The following is a 25,647-nucleotide window of genomic DNA, read 5'->3' on the forward strand; positions in this document are numbered from 1 at the left end:
GGACCATATATATCATACTTTCTTCTTTTTCATATGTCAAAAAGCATTCCTTCCAATGCATTTCGGCCATGTGGCCTTCATCAGGGAAGTCGGAAAAGTGTCTCTCGTGGCGTCTAATGGCGCTGTGTTCTGTTCCACCATCGGTTCAGGGTTCAGGGAACCGATGGTGGAACAGAACACAGCGCCATTAGACGCCACGAGAGAGATTTTTCCAACTTCCCTGATGAAGGCCACATGGCCGAAATACATTGGAAGGAATGCTTTTTGACATATGAAAAAGAAGAAAGTATGATATATATGGTCCATGAAGGAAAATAATGAGCGTGATCATGTATTTACATTGAACAATTTCCATGAGTATGAATAAAATACTTTTGAAGATAAGAAGCACAAAAAAACTTTATTGAAAAACTTTATTGTACAACTGCAGCTGGTTTTTTCAGCACCTATTCACCAGTGCCCTAGGAGACACTTGCACATACCGTGTCAGTGCTGTCCAGATTCATTGTAATATACTCCTGAGCGGGGAGTAATCCTAAGGAGCACGGTATACGCCTTCAATTTCACATACAAACTTTGCAGTGCACAGCCATTACCCACAGGCAATGAGGGGATTCCTCACATCAGCTGGCCAGCAGATACAGCATGCACAATTGATTTGTGACCTTCTCCGAGCACTGCTACTTCTTTCCAAAGTGGCTATGGCTATAATAAAATGTGTCGCCCACACCCCATCAAAAGACCCCGTTTCCAGAGGCAATGCTTTCATTGATCAAGAATAATAGAGAATAGCGCTTACAGGCTGCCAGCTAACAATGATACAATTAGTGGGCAGTGAGACAGACACCAGGGATGACAATGATTCCTTGCACTTTGACCCAATACAAATTCAGATGAGGGCGGCTCACCAGGAAAAAGAGGAATGGGCCCAAAATGGATGAGGGCCATGAGGGCCGTTGTGATCCAAAATAGGATTGCTCTAGACATCATTCTGGCCAAAGAAGGAGGAGTCTGTTCCGTCCTTCATCAATTGCCTTCTCAGTGCTGTATATTCATACCGGAAAACAGTGGGAATATAAATAAGGCAATAAATAAGATCAAGGACATTAGAGATGAAGCCCATGGTATACAGGCCTGTGGGTACACATGATGAACTGGTTTGCAGATTGGGGTTCTTGGATACTAAAGGCGATTATAATAGTGGTAGCAGTCCTTTTGACACTATGCCTCCTGGTCAAAATCTGCCCAGCCTGTTGTACAGTCATTTCCAACTCCTGTGCCCGCTGCATATCCAGGGATGAAATTACACCACACCACACCCATGAGGATGAGGGGCAAGAGATGATGAACAAAGCTGATTTCTGATTAGCATATGATTTGGTATCAAACGGGGCGATGATGACGCAGATTTTTATGATACCAAATGCCTTTGCTTTGAGGCCTGGAGTTTTCTTTAATCTACTTAAAATGGACACCAGCGAGGATGCACAAAATGGTCACACGTTCCATTTTGTGTCAGCCAGCTGCAACGTGCAAAGCAATGCAAGGCTTTCCGAGAAATACGCGTGCCAGCTTCCAGCTAGCTATTGCAAAATCTTACATTTCCTATCAGTGTCAGTGTGACCTGACCGGTCACGTCCGTGCCATGCCCACGTATACCAGAAGCACATATTTCACCTCTATGGAAATACCCCAAATCTGCTTTTGCCGATGACACGTGGGCAGCAACACCAGATCATAGACGTATTTCGGGCCTTAGAAGGTATCACACCAGGATTAGCCTTCACTGATTGGTCCAGCAGGGCATAGTCTGATCTGTGTTACGTATTTTTGATGCCCATCCTCTTGGGCTTGTATCTATAAAATGTCTCTGCACTGTTGTACCAATTGGGCACTCAGTAAGCTTTGCTGAGGTCTCCGTGCAGCACGTTTATTTGCATTCTGATTGGGTTCCCAATAAATCTTGAAAACTTGTGGGCTGAAAGAGAATTGTTTCAATGTTGTTATTTATCCTTTATTTTTCAACTTAATAGTAAGCATCCAAGAGATCTAGTACAGAGCATCAATAGCTCATGCACATAAAAGTTTTTTTTTTTTGTTTTTTGTTTTTTGTTTAAAGGACCTTATTCAGATTTCTCCTGCATGACTTAGGTAGAAATATCACAATGACATACAATAATACAATGATCACCAATAGAACCAGGGATTACAATGAACGCTTGCAGGTGACAGACCAGGAACAAAAGAGTGGTTATATGCAACCTAAGCAATTTAGGCCATTTCCTCAGATATGTGTACCTTTTCGCTGGCTGACTTGAACATCAATATTGCCTGTCCAAATTCATATCACACAATCATGATGCCACGTGACATTACTGATAACTTTAAAAAATGTGGTTTGCAATACTCTAGAAGTGTTTGCTTCTATTTATTACCTTGAAAACGGTTTGGTCTTACTGCAGCCTTGTATGTTTGGTCCGAGATTTGCACTTTCACGTAACCAGTTGGCTGGCGGCAACTTTAAATCAGTCTTTTCTTGAAGACGAGCAAATGCTGTAGCAGGCGGTGCAGAGGAGTATTTCACCACAGCAGTACTCTTCACTTCATTACCTCCAAGAAACAACATGGATTCCTGTTATGTAGAGAACAAAGAAAAGGTATTTTTAAGTACATAAACATTCGCTGTGAATAAAAATGAAAAATTGTAATTAAAACTAATACTTTCTGCTAAAGTACAATGTTCACCAAGTTAGTATAGTGCTTTTGTGCGAATATTTTAACAAATCTATCTTTAGAGGAATCTGAAAGAACAGTTCCAGTGGTGGATACAGATGTAAGCCTGTAGACTGGAAAGAAAGAACACGGTCCTCCAGCTGCAAAGTCAAACCCTTAGATCATGTTCGTTAGAGTTACAGGCAACATTTGATGGTCTCCAGCCCATAAAAAAGTCTAATATAATCCAGCATCTAGACAAAGGTGTACATTACATTCAGGATTGCTGCCTCAGTTATCCTGTGAAGCCTGAAAGTAGACCGCTAGTCATCTTGTCACTCACCTAAAGGACACTTTTCTACATTAAGTTCATTATGGTTATGGATATTCTTGTTTTCACGATCTTGGTGGAGAATAGCATTTGAGAAATGAGACAAATTGAGTAGACAGTGGTTTTTATGCAAGACCTCTTTATCAGTGCTGGTCTACAAAGTTTTAACCCCTTCCGTGCGGGGCTGTTTCCCCACGGGAGGGGCGCGTACAGCGCCCCGGTGCTCAAGACAAGGTCAGCTCGTCATGAGCTACGGCGCTCCGGTGCTCCGCGCCCGTTCCCATGGAACGTTCAGCACAGCAGGGGAATCAGCCCAGCGTGCGAGCGTTCCACGGAACGGGCGAGCGCCGTAGCTCATGACGAGCTGACCTCGTCATGAGCACCCAAGGGGTTAAAGTCAATTGGTAAAAGAAGTCAAAGAAGAATTTGTTGAGACCGATTATAGATGCTAATTGATAGAAGCGTTTCAACACAATTTGGGTGGGGTCTGTTATTCCTAAGAAAAGTTGAATATAATTTGACTATTGGGTTCTGTAGCACTTCTATTGCAGTGTAAACAAAAAAGGAAGAGTGAGGTTGGATGTAAACCAGGGACTTAAGAGTCAGGACTAAGCTGTTACTGCTCCATCCCTCGTCCTCCAGCAGAGAAGCATAGAAACCCCCTATCAGTCTGCAGACAGGTGGAAGTGGGAATTGCCTGAGACCGGAAATGGTAGAGGTGTGGCACCATGAAAGAGGCAGTAATTCTACACTGCACAGCGCACTTGGCAGCCCAGTGAAGGAGGGAGAATGAGGAGCCAGACAGGCCAGAGTTGTGAAACCATGAGGTTCAAGTACACGGCAAACAAAAAGTTCTTTACAGATTTAATTATGTGAAAAATGAAGGTACATTTTTTAATTAAAAAGGGTTAATAAACTATTTATCATAACATTATATTTTTTATTTATATTCTTTTTAATTCATTCATATGCATTTTTAACAAATAGGTCTCGCCTTTGGGACCTTATACGTTTTTAGCCAGAGATTTTTACTTTGCCTATGTTTTTAAGTTGTGCTGTGCAGAAGTGTGTAGTATGGTGAAAATGTATAATAAAGAAGTGTTAGAAGTATTTTTGTTACAGTATATATGGCTATGAAAGCATTATATAGAATGTAATGATTATATTAAAAAAGCTTGGAATTTGTATCTGCTTGTTGTAATGGTTGTTTGTTATTGGTTGTTTTGTTATTGGGGGAGTTAGTGAGAGAGATCGAGTTAGTGATTCAGATAGTTAGTTATTAAGAGAGAGAGTTGGAAAGTTATTTAGTGAGAAAGAGAGAGTTAGTTATTGAAAGAGAGATAGTGCGATAGCGAGACAATGAGTTAGTGTAAGAGAGAGTGAGAGTTAATTATGTGTTAGTGAGAGAAGTAGTTAGCAATTCAGACAGTTAGCTAATTAGTGAAAGAGTGAGTTAGTGAGTGGGCTACTGAGTTTGTGTGAGAGAGAGTTAGTGAGAGAGTGAGAGAGTTAATTAGTGAGGTATTGAAAGAGTGAGTTATTTAGTTTGTTCGTACGAGTTAGGTAGTAAGTTAGTGTTAGTGTGAGAGGTAGTTAGTAAGATAGAGTTTGAGGGAGTGTGAAAGTTAGGTAGGGATAGTGACAGTGAGTGTTTTTGTTAGTGCGAGAATTAGTTAGTGAGATATAGTGAGAGAGAGTTAGTTTGTGATAGAGAGAGTTAGAGAAGTAGTTAGGTAGTGTGTGAGTTAGTTTGTTAGTGAGAGTGAAATAGTTACTGAGTTAGTGAGAGTTTGATAAAGTGAGCATAGTCATTTTTGTGATATTTAATATGTTGGTTATTGGTGTAGCTATTACTGGTTCAGCATTGCAGTGGCATTGTAGCGTAAGGGTTTGAGGGCTCATTTCTGTCTAGATTTTAGCTTTATTGTGCTAGATTAATCCACTATAAAAACCTAAAAGGAGTTCAAACTAACGAGCCGATGTTTATGGTAGATAAACATGAAGAGAATGCTAAGCGTCCCAGCAGACACCAGCCTAATTTAGGCTCCTTGCAGGTGCTAATATTACGGTTCTAATGTAAGTAAAAATAAACTGTTTTCACCAGCACATTGCAAAAGAAGTTGAAAACGGTTTTAAAAATGGTGTTACAGGGTAGTGGCCAATATTTAACACTGGCTTAATGTTAGCCTCCTGCACATCATTACATTACGAGCATGGTTTGATCTCTACAGAATGGTTTGGCGTAGTACACCCTGAAACACATAGAAAATATTTGCAAATATGTTTTTGGGGTAAAGTGTGCAATGAATTTTTGTATTGTAGATGTTATTTAATTTTTTAGGGTGTTATGTACATTTGTGTATGCCCGCTGTAGTTAAGGTGAGACGTGGAACAAAGGAAAAACTGGATTTTTGGTGCTCATTTTAAAAACAAGAGCCCAGGAACTGGGGGGCACGAGCACAATCTAGCCGTGGAATGGATGTCGCCAAAAGCAGGTCTATGTGTGATCAGTGACAAAATGCATGTATGACGAGATTCAGTGCCTTTCACCATTAGTTGAAAGAGCACTTTCTGTTATAAGGCAGACCTACAGACATCTGCAATGTTTGGTTAATGTGGGGGCAGGAGGGGTTGCGTTTTTTGATGTAGTAAAATAAAGACTGGCCTAGAGGAGCAGTTTCACTTTTATGGACTGATATAATGGGACAGACTCGGAAGAAGCTGTTGATAGCCTGACTCCAGAGGCATTTGTGTCGTAAGCATTCTGGGCTGTTTTCGTGCATATCTGCTACGTCCGATCCCCGACAAAGCACACACATGGCGCTCCCAGCATCCTCAAGTGCATTTCCCTTCCACACGCCCGCCGTCTCGGGAAAAGTGCGAACTATTATAATAGAGAATAGGCAAAAAACAACACATTGGGGAGTGTTTTAAATGTACATTAAACAATGGCAGAAATGGATATCTGCAGATGTAAAGTCATTATTGCACTGGGAACCGTAGGCGATTTCGCAATGCACGTGGTACGCGGGGCCTGATGTCAGCTGTTACGTAGGAATTGACTTCAGTCCTTATGAAACCTGCCGTTATTAACCGCTCAGTGGCTTCGCAAAAGTGTAGCAAAATTCTGGCCTGCATTCTTTGCTGTTCTACTGCCAAGATTTCTACGTTGGAAGATGTAGGTGCATTTTTCTTGGGTGAATAAAATGAGCTTCCATTGATTGCCTCCATTAAATGTTATAACAGCGTAAACATTTTTTCGTATTTATTAAAGGACTGATTGGAAGCATCGCAAACCTGTGGTGGTGGGTTTCCACACTAAATGGGTATTTCACCAGAAAAGATACTGTGAGACGACTTAAGCAGGTGCAAAAAAGTTATGATCTTCACTGTGACCCAGAGTAAAAAAATCTTTTTAAACCAAAACATTCTTGGTGATATTCACTCTATTGTTAGTGAATTCACAGAAATATTTAGTAACATTTGCACATTGATACTGGTGAATTTGTTTAACGAAAACACTCCAATCAGTCTTTTCCCCAAAAGGAAACCTACATCTAAAATGGCTGTACATTGAAAAGCTGGTGGCTACAGGTGGCTAGAGGCTCCTCAGTGCTGCCGCAGATGTCAGGAGCTTCTCAAGTGTGCTGGGAGCAGTTACGCAAGACAACAAATTGTAGCTTCCCCCATCCAACGTTAAGTAGGGGGCAAAGCAGAACCTGTGCTTATCGAAGGACCAGAAAAGAGGTTGTCCGCCTAGTGCACCTCTTACCGAAACGGTCCATAAGTTCAAGGCAGAATACAGCTTTCACCTCCCTGCGATCTCGCTGGTTGCAGAAGCATGGAGCGCCTCCAGTTGGTTGTGGGATCCTGCAGTTGTAGTCAAAGTGTGGTTAGAAGAATACTTAGTAAGTGTGCATTTTAATGAAACACCAACGCACGCCGGTTTACACCACACCACTATAACTGGAGCTCAACTGCAAAGATAATAGAAGGCATGTTAACACTCCCACTGGCACTGCACTTAATATTCAACAAGGGCAGGTATGGCAGTCTGCCACATGGTGGGGCTGTCTGTCTAATTTAGAAATCGGTATAACTTAATATATACATTGAAAAGGCCTAATATCTGTCGCCCAAGCCATTCTTAGTGTTGGGCGGCTTGAATGAGCAAACTGTCACACTTGTAAGGATGAGAAACAACTTTGGAAGCAGCCCAACTAACCGGTTGGATAACAAGCATTGGCGGCCGCAAAACGAAAATCGGCAGCGAAATAAAAAAAAATGGAAAAAAAACGCGAGTGTGACGCAAAATTGGCGGCGAAATGAAAAAAAAAAGAAAAAACGCGAGTGTGACATGCGTGGTGTGTACGCGCGTCACCGCAAGTGTTACCTTGCCGTCGATCAGCTTGCTATCACGTGCATGCGCCCGCGCTCTTGTGTGCGTGATAGCAAGCTGATCACCGGCAAAGTAGCATTTCTCAAAGCCCTACTAGATGTCCCGGCCGAGATCAGCGCATGCGCTGGATCAGGCCGAGACCTAAAAAGGTCAAAATAAATTTATTTTTTCACTAATTTGTTATGAAGTTCTATTTTAAGTCCCTATCTCCATTATTTTCTGGAGGAGGATGTTACAGTGCGAGCGGTTGGCCATCTGTGATGCTGCACTTAACTAAGCTTCCTTTGTGGCTGTAGTATCTCTAGACTTCTGAATTCTGCAACAAAAACTGATCAAACCGGGGTCAATGGGAGTCCCCTAGCAGGGGCTCCCATTGATCTTGGTTTGACCCGTTCCTGTCGCGGGCACTAGGCTCAGCCACACTAGTGGTGCAGCATTTTTATCAACACAAGTGTGGTAACACTGGGTGATTAGGATTTTTGTGGTTTCCTGCAGTTTCCGGAGGTTTTTATCACAGACATTTAAGGAAAATTTGTGATTTCAGGTAAAGTTTGAGGAGTGCAGGGCATTGTGGATAAGTGAACCTTACGGGATCCATGCAAAGTAACCCACCATGGAATCCTCTGGTTGTCTACTTTTCAAAAATGTCTGTGGTGCATAGGTTTGCATGGGTGGCACCACCACACGGCTCCAATTAACACAGCTATCCCTATTGTGCATCTATAAAAGTAGAGCTTTAGCGCCTTTTGTGTTGTGGCCTCTTATCTCATCCACATAAGAGGGGGGACATGTGGGAACTCAGGGTAGTAGGACATTTGTGGCTCCCCGTAGATTTCAAAGTTTCAGTCACAGATATGTGAGGAAAATGTGTGTGTTTTGTTTTTTACCAAAGTGAGGAGTTTGCAAGGGCTTCTGAGTAAAATTACCTAGTGAGATCCACACAAGTCACCCCACCCTGGAATGCTTCAGGTGTCTAGTTTTCTAAAATATTCAGGTTTGCTAGGTTTTCCTAGGTGCCGGATGAGCTATGGCCCAAAACTCACAGCTATCCACAATGGGAAAAAAGGGTCAGTTTTCAGTGAAAAAATGTGCTGTGTCCATGTTGCGTTAAAAAGGGTCCATTTTCAGTGAAAAAATGTGCTGTGTCCATGTTGCATTTTGGACCACTTCCTGTTGCGGCCACTAGACCTATCTACATGTGGGAGGATAGAATAGTAGAACATTTATTATTACCAATTTGATTTTGCTTCATTTGTGCCTTCCAAATTGAAGCCAGGGTATAACAAAGAAGATATTTTGAAAAATACCCTCTAAATCATATACTAGTGTGGGTACCCACAAATTCAGAGATGTACAAATACCCACTGCTCTTGAACTCCATATCTTGTGTCCATTTCAGAAATACATAGGTTGCCTGGATTATCATTTTCACTCTACATATGTCACCATATTAATTAGTCCATACTAGGTAAACAAAGAAAAAACATTGTACAGTGCAGCTCAGTTGTTGACTCTGGGTATCTTGTGTCCTTGGAGAACCTACAAACCCTATATATCCCCTCAACCAGAAGAGTCTAGACGACACAATGGTACATTGTTTTTGTAAATCACCCATTATGACAAAATGTTACAGATAAAAATGTTGTCAAGAATGGCTGCTTTTTTCCTACTCATTTTCATTGTTTATTTAACCACTTATGGGCTCTTTACGATGGCAGTCAGAAGAGCCTCTGACCGCCATCGAAGCGGAATTAAAACCGGCCGACAAGGAGTCAAAAGTCATATTTCAAACATCCATGCACCGGGTGCCAGGTACCATGTGGTGTCTGGCACACGGTGGATGAATGTTTGGGGGTCACCACATGTGTCCCCCTGGCCACTTAGCAGTCGCCCACAGGGTACAGGCGCCATACTTGAGGCTCATAAAGTCCCTTTTTAACAGCCTTTTCATGGCGGTGGGACCACCATGAAAAGGCTGTGGGCAATGGACATTGTAATCCGATGGTGGTGCCTGAGCAGGTACCACCTCTATTCTAGATCACGATTCAGACTGCCACCCCGTCGGCATCAATAGACCCCTGGCAGAGGCAGCAGTCCATCCCCCGAGATTGAAGGGTCTGACTGCCTGCTCCTAATGCGGCAGTCAGCCCGAAGGGCTGTCTGTCGGTGGAACCGCCACAGATGGCCTGACGGTAGGGGTCCCCACCCAACATCTAAATAACCCCCCTTAGTTCCTTTGGGAAAACCTTGAAGGATCTACACATCCCCTTGCTAAATTCATAATTGTCTATTTTTCAGAAATATTTAGCTTTCCTGGATTCCCAATGGTTTTCTCACTGGTTTCCACCTGGAAGTAGGTGGAGAGCACAAGAATTGGCTACCTCTTTGAAAAATGCTAAAACTGGGGTAAACCAACATTGGTAAATGCATTAGGGTTCGTCTATGGGATTAATAATAAGTTAAGTGGTGTGGGAGCAGTGTTTGAGTACCGGAAGAATGATGTGAGTGCCTTTTTGTGCGTTAGAAGTAATGTTCAAAATAGAGAAATAGGATCAAACAAATAAGTTGAAAATATGCATAGTTAGAGGGCGATACGTTCCGTATAAGGCTCAATAAGAACTTCACAAGAGACGTCGAAGTTGTGAACTGACAACGTGAACACTGTACGCGTGGCTCAGTGGTTAGAGGCGGCAGACCCGGAAGCTGAGATCGGCCGTGGACCAGGGTTCGATTCCCCGCCTCGGCGGGTCTCGGGCTCAAAAATTCCACAGACTCGACAATTCTCGCTCCGGTGCCTACTCAACTCACGGGGTCACACTCTGCGACTCTGGGCAATAGCTTGCTTAATCTCCACTACGGCCCCTCGCGGCGGGATGCCTGGCTTTCACCTTGTGGATACCCTGCCGGGGTATCTCACAGGGGAATACCAGGACGGGTTCCCTAAGCAAGCGCCTTGATACCTTCGGGTGATACGTGCGCTATATAAGTCGCAATACATACATATGCAGTGCAAATGAAGTAGCTGAAATAACAACTCAAGCACACTCCAAGAATAGTTTAGTCTCCCGATTTCTAATTAGCACAATAGCTGCCTGACTCCAAGATGGTGGCAGTCTCACATGGTTCAAGATGGGGATGTGTGGAGATGGTTGTTATTAAAGCGGTGCATGGGAAGAGGGAATTGGGCAGTTAAGGGTTTAACATCCTTTGGAAACAGTACAGATGCTGAAGGGACAGTGTCAGATGAGCTGTACAGAAACATTTAATAAATATTCATGACTTAATATTGGGAATTCAATAGAAAAACTGGACTAAAAACTACTGGCCATCCCTAACATCACAGGCAAATTTATCTGCACTATACAGTTCATGGTTTGGATGGATCAGTGTTATTAAATGAATATGCCAGCATGACGATTATAACATTCCTAGGTACTGCCTAGTACGATGCAACTGCTAGAATTAAAAGCGATCCAGTTGATGATAATTTCTTTGACCTGGACATAAAAGATACGGAGGCTCCCTAAAAATACACTGATGGGCCCATGAGAGGAAGGAAGTCAGGTGTGCTACGATATAGTGAAATATTACTATGTAGTGGTCAGTACGTAATCAGAGAAACATTGGTTTTACAGTAAGAGGGTCCCAGAAAGTAGATTTTTGCAAAATGATGTAAAAAAAAACTACTCGCTACTTTCCAGATTACTGATACGCAAAAGAAATCTTTAGGTCATGCGTGGATAGGGACAAGAGTCCTCCAGTAAAATGTGAGAGCACTGACCACCTATTTGACTGAAGGACTCTTGTACCTGTCCACGTACGACCAAAAGATTCCTTTCGAGGATCAATAATCTGGGAACTACTTAGGCAGGGCATACAATGTTTGGAACCACTCCAAGATGGCACCAATAACTGGTACCAAAATATGGTGTCCTTGTATTAACTTATTCCATACCAGGTTCGTGCTCCAGCTTTCTATAACACGCCCGTCCCACTGGGGTTAAGAACCCTGCTCGATCAGGTGTGCGATACCTTCGTGACGACCGGATGTGGGGTAGGTCCTGTACCCTGAGGAGTGCTAATTGTAGTAAGTTTTCTCATGATTTCCTCCTGGTGTCCGCCACAATTCTCCTCCACACCCACATGTGGTGTTACTGGGCTTGGACCGCCTCCCTCCCTCTCCGTTTTCTGGCACTCCGACCCTAGCCCCAAGCAGCCACCTGTACGGGGCCACTCCCGTCTATAACCGCCAGTGGGGGTCTCACACCAAATCACCCTGACAGCAGGGAGTAGGGATACTAATTCTGTTTACCGTGGTTGGGGCCATTCAACCACCCTCACCTTGAGGTCCCATTCAAAAGCCCTCACCTTGAGGTCACAGCATCTTTCTCTTCCTCCCAACTCAATCACCCTTGTTAAGGTATTATTATTATTTTTTTTAAGTTTATTTTCCCCTTTTATCGGGCTCTGAGATTGTACTTTTCCTTTCAGGCTCCTTTCTCACCACCATGCGAGCGTCTCAGATGTCACGAGGGAGCCAATAGCTCCCCCCCCGTCTAGGTAAGTCACTGCCCAGCCTATCAGCCCTAGCCTGGCATCCTATATGACCGGGTGACGGGGTCACATGCGCTGGGGCTCTCCCACGATGGCATACCACCACCGACCTCGTAGCACACCCCCTTATTAAAAATCACACTAACCTATTGGTACTACCATATGGATATTGACAAAACGAACTGCATGGATAACTAACAACTGTTGCTCGCAACCTTTATGGACACATTTCTAGAATTGTTTTTCAATGGATTGCCTTGTTTTTATGAACGCAAATACATGTTTTCTCACCCAAATGCATAACATTATTGTTTTTAGAGTGTCTTTCAACGTTCTCCTACCAAACACCGTATACCACAGCCTTGATATCCCAAGCTGCCTCGGTTACCTAATTGTGTTAATGTTTGTTCTCCCTCCATGTGTATTCAGAAGGTATCATCTATATCTTTCTATGTTAGACTACATCACAAGTCCAAATTTTAAGGTATGGCATTTCACAAATACACAATTATACCGCCCCTAGTTGAGTAGACGAGGATCCCTTGGTCCTGACGAAATGCCAAGTTCCCTGGGACTATAATAGGCATAAAACATGTTGACCCCTTCACTGCACATGCACCAATTTGAGCTTGAGAGGTTGTAATACCCCCATCTAACCAGGACTTTACAGTTCTTGTTTTTACCATAGCATAGGAACCCAGCCAATAAAGGAATCCTTTGGGATCCCTATAGTTATTTTTAGCTTGCCTTACTTTTTCCCACCTCTACTCATATTACTCTTTACAAATATGCCCCTTCACCCCTTAAACTGCACATCAGCAAAAAAGAAAAGACCTCCAGCAAAGAGCCCCCTCACGGGGTGAGTTGGCCATTGCAGCGCCAGCCCAACGAGGAGCTGCCCGATGATGAAGCATGAAACCTTCCAGGGTGTGTGAGGGCCCTTGCTCCTAAAAGGAGCAATCCCCCTTTATCCTTTAACTTTCTGGTACCTGATTCACTACCTCATCATGCCCCCTTTGGTATCCCCTTCCCTGCTTCCCATAGGAACTGCATACCCTTGTTCTCGCCGTTTAGAAAGAAAGCCATTAGCAGTAGAAAGAGGATATTGATGGAACTTGTATGGGTTTTATATTCCCCATCATAGACCATCGAGGCAACTGTTTGTTAAAAACATTTACATAAAAACAATACAATGTTTGAAGCAAAATGTATCCAACCCAGGGCAGAAGCTTCCGTGGGGCACAGTAAAGTTAAATGCCAATGTGAAACTACTGAGAACGGCAGGAAAATGGCATCTGCAGGTGCATCTCAGCAGACAAAGTTCTAATTCACTAAAGCAGAGTAAACCAGTGCACCCTTCCCAATCCAACCTCAAGCAAGGTTTTCAGTTCCAGCTTTTGGCGAGGGCGGAGGAGTTGTGCATTGATGGAGATTTAATTTCTTATGGGTAGGTAGGTTGTTGTTGTATGGGAAACATTCTGATGATTTAAAACCCATTTCAGCAATGCGGCTTGTCCATCAATGGGTGAATGGGCGTTTGAAGACACTAATCCGTAGAATGTCGTCAGCAGTTTTAAAAGTTTCTTCAGTAGAGTTTTCACAAGTGCAATTTTGTTGGAAAAGGATATTTTGGAAAGGGATATGTGGCTACTTTGCATTATTCGATTCCCTAATTAATTTTTTTTTTTGTGCATGCACCCTTCCCATCCACCCCGAGGTTGTTTGGAAGTGTTATTGAGATAGTTATAAACCGGGTTTGTCGTTTGTGGCTGGTTATGATTAAACCAGTTTTACGGAAGCTAGTTGGTTAATTACAGGTATGTGTCCTGGGCTACTGGATGACAGTAAGAGAAGTAGTATTGGTAATTATTGCCTGTGTTTTTGGAATTAAAGCCGTCAAATTCTCCATACGGCTTGACCTATTTGGTTGCGATGATAAGTATCCATGGAAATAAGAAGTTGATTCATCAGTTTAAGGAGTAATATGAGGGTTTTTGATTTGGTCACTATTTATTTTGTATGACTAAGAAAATGGTTATACAGATTTTTCCACATCAATAAAACAATCCTTTTTACAAAAGGTTAATCATCATGATCACATATCAAAAACTGGGGTACATTCCTTCATTCTTTATGTAACCTACAAACTAAACTGTGGTCTGCCGTGCATGATTTGCATTAACTATGCCATAGAAAAAGTGTTGCAATCAATGTCCCACTCAGATTCTTCCCCCCCTCGTGCCCAGTTCATTATGCAAGATATGGTATTTATATAGCATTTATAAAGCACAGACATGCACTTTTAAGCACCTTAGCATTAATAAACACAAAATAGCAACAGGACAATAACATGAATACCATGTTGCTGCTAAAATAAAACAGATTTTACGGCATCTCTGAATTCCTGGCAGATGATTTAAGGTCCAGCTACAGAGAAATACCTGATGCAGTTCTTCAAGAGTGCTGGGTGAAACACCAATTAAAGTGTATGGTGTGGGCATGTTGATACCATGGTGCACAAGACACGTAGACCTGGACAAAACCAGTTCAAGTCAACATGGAGCAAATATGATGAAGCCAGAGCAGGTAAAGTGTGAATAAGGCTAACACCGATCCAGGCAGCATTGTGGTCAGTGCAGTCTATGTATTTCACAGGGTAAATACAGTAATAATGCAATCCAGAAGGCAATTCAGGAAAGTCTGGTGCAATAATTCATAATCATATTCATGGGCAGACAAGAGAGATGGTATTCTTTTTAATAACAATTTACAAATGATCTAAGCATGGGCTGTCTACAGCACTAACCTAAGGCGCTATGCTTAGTTACGCATTTTAAATAATGCTTAGGTTTTCATGCAAACAACTGCTGTACATGGCCACCAAATGACTGAAGCCAAAAAGAATGTTACCAGAATGAGGTGCTTGCGTGTGGTAGGAGTATTTTAGTTTTGTAACCATTTAATTTTAGCTCGTGGCTCATCCAGCTTTCTACAGCAAAGAGACATATAAGGTGTAAATAACACAGAAACATAATCTAAACTTGTAGTAATGTTCAGCGCTATATGTGTATCGTTGGCATAAGTGAAAATCATGTAGCCCTGGGATTGAAATAGGCCAAAGGAACAAAGGAAAAGACAGAAAAGTAAACGGGCGGTAAGAATAGAAGAGAAAGGTGGTAGGTTACTTGCTGAGGTCTGAAGGCCATGAAAATCGAGGTCCCCAAAACCTGCTCCTCAATGGTGATAAACATCGCTGACAGATTTAAAACTATTAAAGCTGCCATTAAATGTTAATCAATAGGCCATGTCATCAATCAAGGCATAAACTACCACTGCCTCTGTGATACAGCCAGGGTGATATCCTGCTTGCATTGGGTACAAAATGTAATTTTCTCTATGTGATCTAGTAATATCCTGTACAGTTTATATAGTAATGTAGGTATGTAAGAAAGCTGAGAAACTGCCTGATAATTCGCAAAAATATTAGCCAAATGATCAGGGTCATTTTTTATTGATATATTTAGTCAAACAGATGGATTAATCACGTAAATTTAAAATCTGATGGAATATTTCCTGTGCTGAGTGAGGCATTAGTAATATTCTTCACATTTGAGACTTGAAACTGTAAACGACTTTTATGTAGTCTTGCAAGCTTAATATCCCCAGCAGAACTTGAACAAGCAAAGCTAATTCTTTATCACTAAAGGGAGAGAATGGTAAGGAGATTATCACGGGCACTGAAATATCACTGGGCGATAGGAGGGATTGCGCATCTAGGCGATCGATGTTAGTGCAGAGGTCATGGTAGCGACTCGCTCATAAAAAAAGTCTCACACTTTTATTAGCCTATTGTGGTTCATATACAGCTGCAGATGGAAAATTGGGTGCGGAGAACATTTGGTGTGTATAAAAAAGAATTTCAGCAATTGAAGTCATTGCTACACTATATTTCCGATTTTCAAATCACCACTTATGCCAAAACAGGGTATAATACTTACACCACTGACGTTCAAGAACGCAAAGCTGCCTTTTAATTCATTTAAACTTTGGAGTAGCATTGTCTTGCTGCTCTTTTTATAAATAAATTGCTAATCACTTTCGAAATTTATGCAAGCATCAAATAATAAGCGAACTTTAGAAAATATTACAGTATACAAAGCCCAATTTTTAAAAATTAGTTCCATTATAAAGTGCTTTCGTAGCAGGAAGGCTCAGATTAATTCCTTCGACAGATCCCAACCTCAATTAGAATATCCCCATCGCATGGATGCTGTAAAATAATAAGACATGTAAGAAGCCCAAGATTATTCTAAATTTGTACTCTGACAACTTTTCCATCAGAAGTCAAAAATGTCCCAGAGTCCCCACGGGTGATTTTGTTATTGGAGGTGAGTTGAACTAAGTTCCGAATCACAAGATGGATAGAATGAGCTTAGGTATCAGCAATGAGGCTGGTCAGGTGTGGTGGCACATTCACTCTAGACAAAGAACTGCACATATTACTCGTGATCACATTGGTTATTCTCCAGACTGGAGCACTCTCTTGTACCAGATGCTGACCTCATTATGATATCTCTTACTCAATTCATGGAACGGGGTCACACCAACAAAATATTACTACTACAGAACATGAGTTTCCGGAGAAAGAGTTTGGGGGAAAGGAACTGCTGGCCCATACAAAAACTCCAGGGAGGTGAGAACACTTGTTCCAATGGTTTTCCAGTGGCATTATTTAACACTGCTGTCATGTGTCAATATACCTCGTAGTAAAGTAATGCTGGATGAAGCAAGTGACTAAGGGAAACTCAACCCCAAGATCTGCAAATGGCTGAAATAGTAGTTGTGCCAAAAAAAGACAAACCCCTGGATCTATATCACTCCTTTCACCCACTCTTCCTGATTAATGTTGAGGTCAAGATGATTGCCAAAGCATTTACTATACACCTAACTAAGGTGATAGGCTCAGTGATAGACCTAGATCACTGCAGGATCAAGCCCAGCTGCACCACCAAACATAACAGTATACACCTTCAAAATTGGGGATATATGTTTTCCCTTATGAAGAAAATACATTCTGGCCCTAAATTTATTAAATAGACTTGCCTACTACTTTACATGAACTTGGAGGCTAGAGTGAGAGTAGGGAAAAGACATCAATCACATTTTATATCTTCAGGGGCACCTGTCAGGGTTGTCCTCTTGGGCGTATCAAGAGAGAGAGAGAGAGAGGACTAGATAGCTAGTCCGAGTCCCCGAGGGTTTATATGTATCAACAATAGAGACTAGCTATATGCGACTTTATAGATAGGACTCTGACTTGTTTTGTCAGCAGGCACCTTTTAGGTGTGTTCATGAAGCCCTCACCCACCAACCTGGTTGGTGGCATACTTCATCATCGGGCCCACCCAGTGACACCTAATGTGTCCCGGGTGTGCTACAACGCCTGATTACAGCGGAGCTGGTATATTTCTGAGAGTGCAGTGTAGGGGGTTTGTGAAGTGAGAATTAAAACGGCTGGACGGTGGTCCCAGTACCCGAGGGTAAATTAGATTTTAATAACTGGGCTTCCGTCAGCGGTTAAAACAAGGCAGGTGGATGTTGTGGTGGCTAGTTACGGCCTCCTACATCCTTTGTTGGTCGACATGTTTCAGCCAGTGCCTTTGTACTAATGCTGGCTTTCCTCAGGACCTTTAAGAACGTGCTGGTGCAATTTAAAAAGTGGAGTGTTTTACAGACTATGTGTTACACTCGCTAAGGTGTTTTTCTAGGTGTGAGAGGGGGATTCCCTTCTCAAGCATACCTTTACATACAACATATAGGACGCAAACAAAACATGTAGGAAAAAAAGAGTCATTTAGCATATTGCTTAAAGTCACAAATAACATATATTGTGGCCGGTTCTAAAGTGCATTGAATGGATCGGCGAAAGTGTAACAGCACGAGTGGTACTGTTAAGGTGATTATCGAGTTTTAACATAGGCGTGGTGAGGCTAGAACACGGTCAGCACACGCACACACTATGTGGTTTTAAGTGTAAGGTTAGAGTTCTTACGCTGGTAATTGACAGCCGATGCTTCCTGGAGTGAATCGGCAAGGGGTTTGACCCTGTTGGAAGAAAAGTGTGGCCACTGTGGGTTAAAAGACCTGTAGGGAAAAAGAGCGCTTACCCGTGTTAAGGGTCCAAAGGATCATCATACTCACAGCCGTTCTGGTCAGAGCCTGCGGGGTACCTGTGGCGCCGTCTTCACACTCTGGTGTTTGAGTGGTGGCGGTCGTTCGTTTTTTATCCACTCGTTAATTCCTTGCACCTAGGTGGGGGAGCAATAGCGGAAAGACTGCCCGGGAGGTGGAGGTTATGGCGGGCGCTTGCGCTAGGTAGAGTCAGTGCAGGCTACGTTCAGCGCATGCGCAGTGGGTATTGTATCGCGCATGCGTACAGGTTGTGTTTCTGCGCATGCGTTTGAAATTTACACTTTGCAGAGATGGGAGGAATGTGAGCAAAGGGAAATAAGTGTGTTGCGCCTCAGTTTTGCTGAGCTGGTGGGTGCGTTATGAAGTATACAATTTGCGGGGCATGGCAGCCAGTGGGCCATGGGGATAAAGTGTGTTCTGCCTCAATTTGCCCCACTGGTGGGTGGGAGGGATAAATGGTGAGATGTCACCAAGCCGTTGTGCTTATTGGCAAGCTCCCATCGGGTTGAGCATACCACGGGGTAGTGGTATTACAGGTGGTACTGTATGTCTGGCAGGCATAGTTGGTGCTATGCTGGCTTATTTTAAACATGGGGGTAGGTCAGGCACTGATTGAGTTCCATGGGATGGCATCTTTACGCCCCTCTGTTTGGAGGGAGAGGCGGTAGATCCAACGCTGTTCCTTATTGAGCAGTTTTTTGTCATTGAACAATTCCCCGAAAGTGGGGATGACAATCACAGTCCAGGTGAGGTCATTGGGGGTGTGGTTGTGAGAAAGGAAATGATTGGCGAGTTTGCTGATGTTTTTCTTACATCTGATGGTGCTTCTATGTTCTGTCACCCTGGTGCGTACCTTGCGTGTGGTCATGCCAATGTAGCGCAGGCCGCAGGGGCATGTCAGGAGGTATATTACATTGCGTGAGTTGCAATTTGTATGGTTGCGTTGGGTCCATATTTTGTTGGGTTCAAGGTCTAGGGTTTTGGTATATCTGGTGAGGTGACGCACACTGCAGTCATTGCAGGGGTAATGGTCGGTGATTTATGGCAAACCCCATGTCTTGAGGATAGTGTTGGGTTCCGGTCTGGTCTGTGTTTTTGGGCGTGTGGACACAAGTTGGTCCTTGAAATTGTTAGATCTTTTGTATGCAAACCTGGGTGTGTCCCACTGTCTCTGGCCTGAGTTGATGATCTTCCAGTGTTTGCGGATTACCTTCGCCACTTGGTTTGAGGCCGTGTTGTAGGTTGTCACACAAGTTACTGGCTGGTCTTGATGGTCCTTTTCCGTGGTTTCAAGGAGGGCATCCCTATTTTGGTTGCAAGCTCTTTTATTGGTTTTGGAAATAATGGCTTGAGGATAGCCACGTTCCAGGAGTTTGTGTGCTAGATTTGAAGATTGTTTCTTGTAGTCTGTTATATGGCTACAGTTTCTGCGTATACGCAAGGATTGGCCATATGGGAGGTTTTCCCTGAGTGGTCGAGGGTGGAAACTCTCGAAATGAAGTAGGGAATTCCTGGTAGTTGGTTTGTAATATGTCGTTGTGACGAGGGACCCTTGTTTGGCTGAGATGTCGAGGTCTAGAAAAGCTAGTTGGTTGGTGCTAGCAGTGCTCGTGAATTTGAGGTATGGATCTCTGCTATTGAGCCATGTAAGGAATTTGTCAAGGATTGGTTGAGAGCCCTGCCATATTACAAGAATGTCGTCGATATAGCGACGCCACTTCAAGATGTTGCCGGTAAATGGGTTGGTGTTGGCTGCAATGTGTGTTTGTTCAAAATGGTGGACATAGAGCCCCGCGTTGTAGCACACCCGGGACACATTAGGTGTCACTGGGTGGGCCCGATGATGAAGCATGCCACCAACCAGGTTGGTAGGGGGAGGGCTTCATGAACACACCTAAAAGGTGCCTGCTGACAAAACAAGTCAGAGTCCTATCTATAAAGTCGCATACAGCTAGTCTCTATTGATGATACAGGGTTGTCCTCTTCCCGCTACTCTTTGCCATCATGATTGAACCAGAGGCGGAATGGATTTGCAGAGACACATTAGTACAAATGTTTAGCTTACATTATCAAGTAAGACCTTGTTGTAATCAGACAATCTCTTAGTACATCCCCAGATCAAGCCCAGGCGGGATCGTCTGCATTTCTAGCAACAAGGCCTGGGAGAAATTTCAATTATGCTAGCGTAATATGCCTAATTTTGGGAATTTTGCATTATGCTTGTTAGGGTAAATTCTCAAAATTACACCTTTCCCCCACTTTTTACGTAACTATGCACCATTCCAATAGAACCATTCCCACAAATGCACAGGAACAACAGAATGTGAGTGGATGTTGTTTACAATAAGTCAGTGATATTTCCACTGAGGGGAAGTGAACGGAGCTACATTGGGCTCCAGAGCAGACAATGGCAAATCAGGGACTCTGGTACCCTAAAATGGAATTTGTGCATAGGCAAAAAGCATCTTAAAGGTCTCAAAGTCCAACTAGAGCATTTACGACCATCAAAATGCTTAGTACATCTGCACCCCTCTTACAATTAGGTAGATTAGGTAGAGTCGCGGAGCAGCTCAGCATGCTTAGATTAGTGTGAGACTGATAAAAACAAATTCTGGATAGGATTTAGGTGAAGACAAAAGAGTGAATAAAGATCAGAGCGACCCTTGACCCAACCAGGTAGGTCGCTCCCCCTCCACACAGCACCGCCTGTGTCACCCTGCCCAAGCTGCTGAGGAAATTCGAGGCCCTCCACCACCCACAGGCTACCATTTGCGCCTCATCCCTGGTAGCCAGCGGTAGGCCGTAGTTAGGTTTGTTCATCCTCCGCTTTATTGCTTTAATTGTAATGCCTGTATTTTCAATGTTGTGTCTGTGACTGCTGTTGACGGTCTTCCCCCGCTGCCTGTAAATGGCCCGTGCCCCTTTTTCTTCCCTCTGTTCCCCTCGCTGTCCCCGAGCTCTCTCTGCCCGTTCTTCCCTTGTATACCCCTCGCTGCCCCCTTGTCTTTGCCCCGTTTTCCCTTCGTTCCCTGAGGAGAGTAGGGTCTGCTTTCCTATGGTCACCCCATTTTTTTTGCTTTTTGCTTCGCTGGTTTTCGACTTAATGTGGCTGTGGGCCTGCTAAACAGACCCACAGCCCTGCTGTTCTCTCTCTAAATTCAATACCATGTACGATAGGTACATCACCAATTGGGATTTGGGTCACTCTTATGAGTCCCTGTACAGTGTACCATAGGTACCCAGGGCATAGGTGCACCCAAGGCCTACCAACGGCTGCAGCATGTATTATGCCACCCCTGGCTGGCCATCCAAACTGACACAACTGGCTGATCACTCAGCTGGGGCAAGGTGGTGTAATCACCCCTTGCTTAGATATAGTATTCCTATATCTACCTTTACATATAGACACATATACACCTATAAGTCACTCCTATGGCAGGCCTTAACAATCCTGAAGGCAGAGTGCTTGGTTTTATGTGAGATGAGGCTCTAGCATGAGCTGAGCCTGTCTGCAGCTTTCGGAACCATGTCCTTATAGCTGTTCTATGATATTGCCATACCATATACTCTTACGTGCATTATGAACCTCGCGGTTAAATGCTAACTTTGGTTTGGCTTTATCAAAACATGTTGTGTAAGGTGTCATACGCTTTGGAATACTACCCCCTCGCCAATTCTGGCGACATGGGTAGCATTCCACCCTTCTAGAGGGAGAAAACATGTTGTTCCTACTAATCCTGGTTAAAGTTAACCAGAGCCTCAGCATCACAAAATGGATGTTGCTGCCACAGACACAAGTCTGGCCTCCTGCTGCTGGGAGTCCTTCCAGCAAGAGAGGGTTGGACAATAGGTTTCCTGTCACAGGGAGGTGCTAGCACCACCCCGGACAGGAGATAGTGGATTGGGGCAGGGAGGGCTGAATGAAACGAGACACTGCCTGGGGCACACAAGGTGTCCCATGCATAGTCCAGTTCAAACCGGTGCTGGGGCACTCTAGCCTCAGCTCTGGCGTGAAACTGGACCAAGGGAAAGGGGTGTAACACCCCCTTCCTGGGTCCCACCCATAGGAGGGACCTAGCAGGTAATCCAGCCCCTTGATTTGGAATAAAGGTAGGAGCTGTGTCCTTAGACTTTAGATAATCCTGACTGAAACTCTGATACGAAACTCTGGACCCTTCGACATCCTACTCTATGTAGAAGACTGAAGAATCTCCCTTGTGGTCAAGGAGTGACCACGCTGTGCAAGCAGGCACCATCAAGCGCTCAACGGTTTGCTTTATCGTTGCTCCTGCCGGAGCTCGAACGACAGAGCCTGACCAGAACCGGACTTCCAGACATCCAACAGCCCGATCCACTGCCACAGCAAAGCTGAGACCCGTGGAGGCGACGAGAGACGTGGGACCGGCCATCTTGGAAAGCCAGCGAAGTGCTTTCTGTGCAGCTCCTGAGGCACACTCGAAGCTGTGCATTGGGGATTGAAAAGCCCCAGCCCCGAGCATCCTTTGCACCGAAGATCACCTCTCCACACTCACCAAGTGCTGCGTTGGGCCCTTTTGAATTTTCCTGCTCGACGCGTCTGTCCGGTCACTTGCCCGTTGGCTAGTGGCCTCTGTGACGACGAAATCTACAATCTACACCGCTAGTCTGGTTGCTCCAGACTGGCCCTTGCTTCCCTGCGAAGGAGAAGCCCCTCAGTCTTTGCTGGCCTGAGTAAGAAGCCATCTTCGATTCCTGCGTGGGTTGCATTTGCCAAGGCCTGTTGACTCCGAATCCAGATCCGACACCGCCGACAGCGAGAGCCTTCGCGGGACAGTCCGTATCCAGCTCCTGGTCGTTGGCGACACCTCCTGGTCCATGTGGCTGCAGAGACAAGCTTCGCGACAACCACGTGATTGCTCCCGACATCGCCTGGTTCCTTCCTGGTCACTGGCTAGTGACCCAGACTCTGTCCCCTCTGCTTACTCTTCATCCTTGATCCACCCTTGGATCCAACCGGACTCTTCTCTCCTGGTCGCCTGCAGCATCTTTTCTCTAAGGCTCCATAGAACTCCACGACGAAACCCGACGCACTTTGAGACCTGTGCACCCGCGTCCTGTGGGTGAGGTAACGCGAGTACAGCGGTGCTCCTGTGTAGGTTTACTCTCCTAGTAGCCTAGTTTCAAGTGGTTTTAGTTCTAGTCCAGTCGGAAGACTCTTAACTATTTAACTTTCTAACTTTACGCACCCATTGACTTCTATAGGTGCACGCGTGTGTTTAGACACTGCACACGCATCCTGTGGGCCTCCTGCCTCCTAACAACTGTTAGTCCAGTGTAGGCCCAGCGATTCCCAAGGCCCTAGGCCTTACCCTTGTTTGTGACGTGGTTCTTATACCACTATTTTAGTATGTGGTTTTAAGGGCCACCAGGGCCTATCCATATTGTGCAACTTATTGTATGTTATATTAAGTTATTTGTTATACGCCTGTGCTTCTGTCCTCTCAAAGAGTACAGGGGTTTATTTTAGAAATAAACACATATATATTTTGAATATATAACCTGTGTCGTGTCCTTTCATTTGGTATTAAAGGGATTGCATATGGTAAAACAGCTGGCTTCACATGCCCTCTTGAGTTTAGCCTAAGACTGCTTTTGTCCATGCTGCCACTAGGATAGCTGATCTATAAGGTTGACTTTACAACCAATCACCATAAGGGTCGTTTGGACTTGTGCAAGGTGCCCACTAGCATAGTGAACATCATATACCAGGCCAACTTCTCACATTGGTGGCAGCGGTTGGGATTTGAGCTTGCTGTTGTTTTACCAATTGTAATCTTTGAGATATCATTTGAAAGATCACATTAGGTACCATAGGTACATATAACAAAGCTTAAAATACATAAGTTCTACTGAACTTAGTTGTTGTAGACCAAAGGGCTTAGCACACCCTGACTACAACTCCTAGAGAAGTTCTAGTAGGTAAACACTCAGTGTAGGTAGGTGCACACGCCACACCTCACTAGTCATGTCTGGCACAGGTGAACCAGCCAGTTCTCTACCTGTGGTAAGTGACCCTCCCAGGTCACCCTCCAGATATGAAATGCTCAACTTCCGAGAAATTAGGTCATTGTGTACCTCAAGGAGGTTGAAACAGGGTTCCAACCCTACCATCCAACACCTGATAGAAGTCCTAGAGGCAGCTGATCTTGACTTGACTCTAAACTAGGCCCCTCATACAACACAGGTGAAATGAAATGAAAATTATATTATATAGCGCATAGACTACCCTGAGGCCTCGCAGCGCAGACAACACAGGTGAAGGAGTTCCCACCACAGAAGATGACTCCTTAGTCCCAGAAGTAGATGAGCATGCAGATGAGGAATATGATTCAGAGGCGGGAGATGATAGCCAGGTCCAGGTCAGAAGGTTTAGCCAGGCTAACCTAAGTTTACTTGGGAATGGAGAAGGGTTGCACCTTCCCAGGCCTAACAGTAGACTTAATCTAGTTAATAGAAAGGAGAGATCTCTTTCCAGAGAGTCTCTCCTCTCTAAAGCCTCAAGGGGTTCTGAGAGAGGAATGACTTCCCCTCAGAGGAGAGAACATGAGGCTAGGATGAGAGCTGTCCAACTTCAGAGAAAGAGGAAACAGCCCTGGCCCAAGCTAAACTTGCTTTAGCAAGGGAGCAAAAGTTAAGTGGATTAGATTCCACTGGTGGCAGCAATATCCCTAAGGATAGAGACAGGTCCTATGATACTAGAAACGCGAGCAAGATTGTGCCCCCTACAAAGATGGGGATTACATCCACAAGTGGATAACTGCTTTGGAGAGGGCCTGCATGGTACAGCAGGTCCCCCAAAGTAAGTGGGCTGCAATCTTATGGCTCTCCTTTTCAGAAAAAGGAAGAGACAAACTCCTCACTGTTAGCCATGAGGATGCTAACAACTACCCTGTCCTGAAGAGTGCTCTGATTGATGGGTTTGGCTTAACCACTGAACAGAACAGGTTAATGTTCAGAGATACCCAAAAGGCTCAGACTAGGGACTGGACTGACTTTGTTGATTGTGCCACTAAGGCTCTGGAAGGTTGGTTACTGGGAAGTAAACTTAAGGACTATACAGGATTGTATAATTTGATCATGAGAGAACAAATCCTTAATAATTGTCAGAACCAGTTGTTGCACCAACACCTGATTGACTCCGATCTGACCTCTACCCAAGAATTGGGAAAGAAGGCAGACAAATGGGTCAGAACCAGGGTTAAGCAGAGACCCCAGAACCAAGGTGGTGACCAGAAAAAGGCAGACCAGAAGGGTGGAGATCAGAAACAAATAGACCAGAAGTCTTCTACAGGCCCCAAAAATACTTCTAAGGAGGGGGGGGGTCTCAAAATTCAAGGAAAAAGAAGAATGATGGCCCAAGAAAACCTTGGTGTAATTACTGTAAATCTGTTTCTCACTGGTTTAGTGAGTGCACCAAGAA

The 25,647-nt window shown here is 44.1% G+C and overlaps 1 protein-coding gene across 2 annotated transcripts in view; it reads right to left on the reverse strand.

Annotated features, from left to right (window-relative positions):
• EDRF1 (erythroid differentiation regulatory factor 1) overlaps positions 1–25,647 on the reverse strand; it is a 411,894-nt gene that overhangs the window by 354,354 nt on the left and 31,893 nt on the right. For both annotated transcript variants that reach the window (XM_078643521.1, XM_078643520.1), the window contains exon 2: positions 2,436–2,632. In XM_078643521.1, the coding sequence (XP_078499647.1) occupies positions 2,436–2,632 (197 nt within the window). The remainder of the gene's footprint in view (positions 1–2,435; positions 2,633–25,647) is intronic.

This window comes from Lissotriton helveticus, chromosome 5_1, assembly GCF_964261635.1.
Source record: "Lissotriton helveticus chromosome 5_1, aLisHel1.1, whole genome shotgun sequence".
Classification (NCBI taxonomy): Eukaryota; Metazoa; Chordata; class Amphibia; order Caudata; family Salamandridae; genus Lissotriton; species Lissotriton helveticus.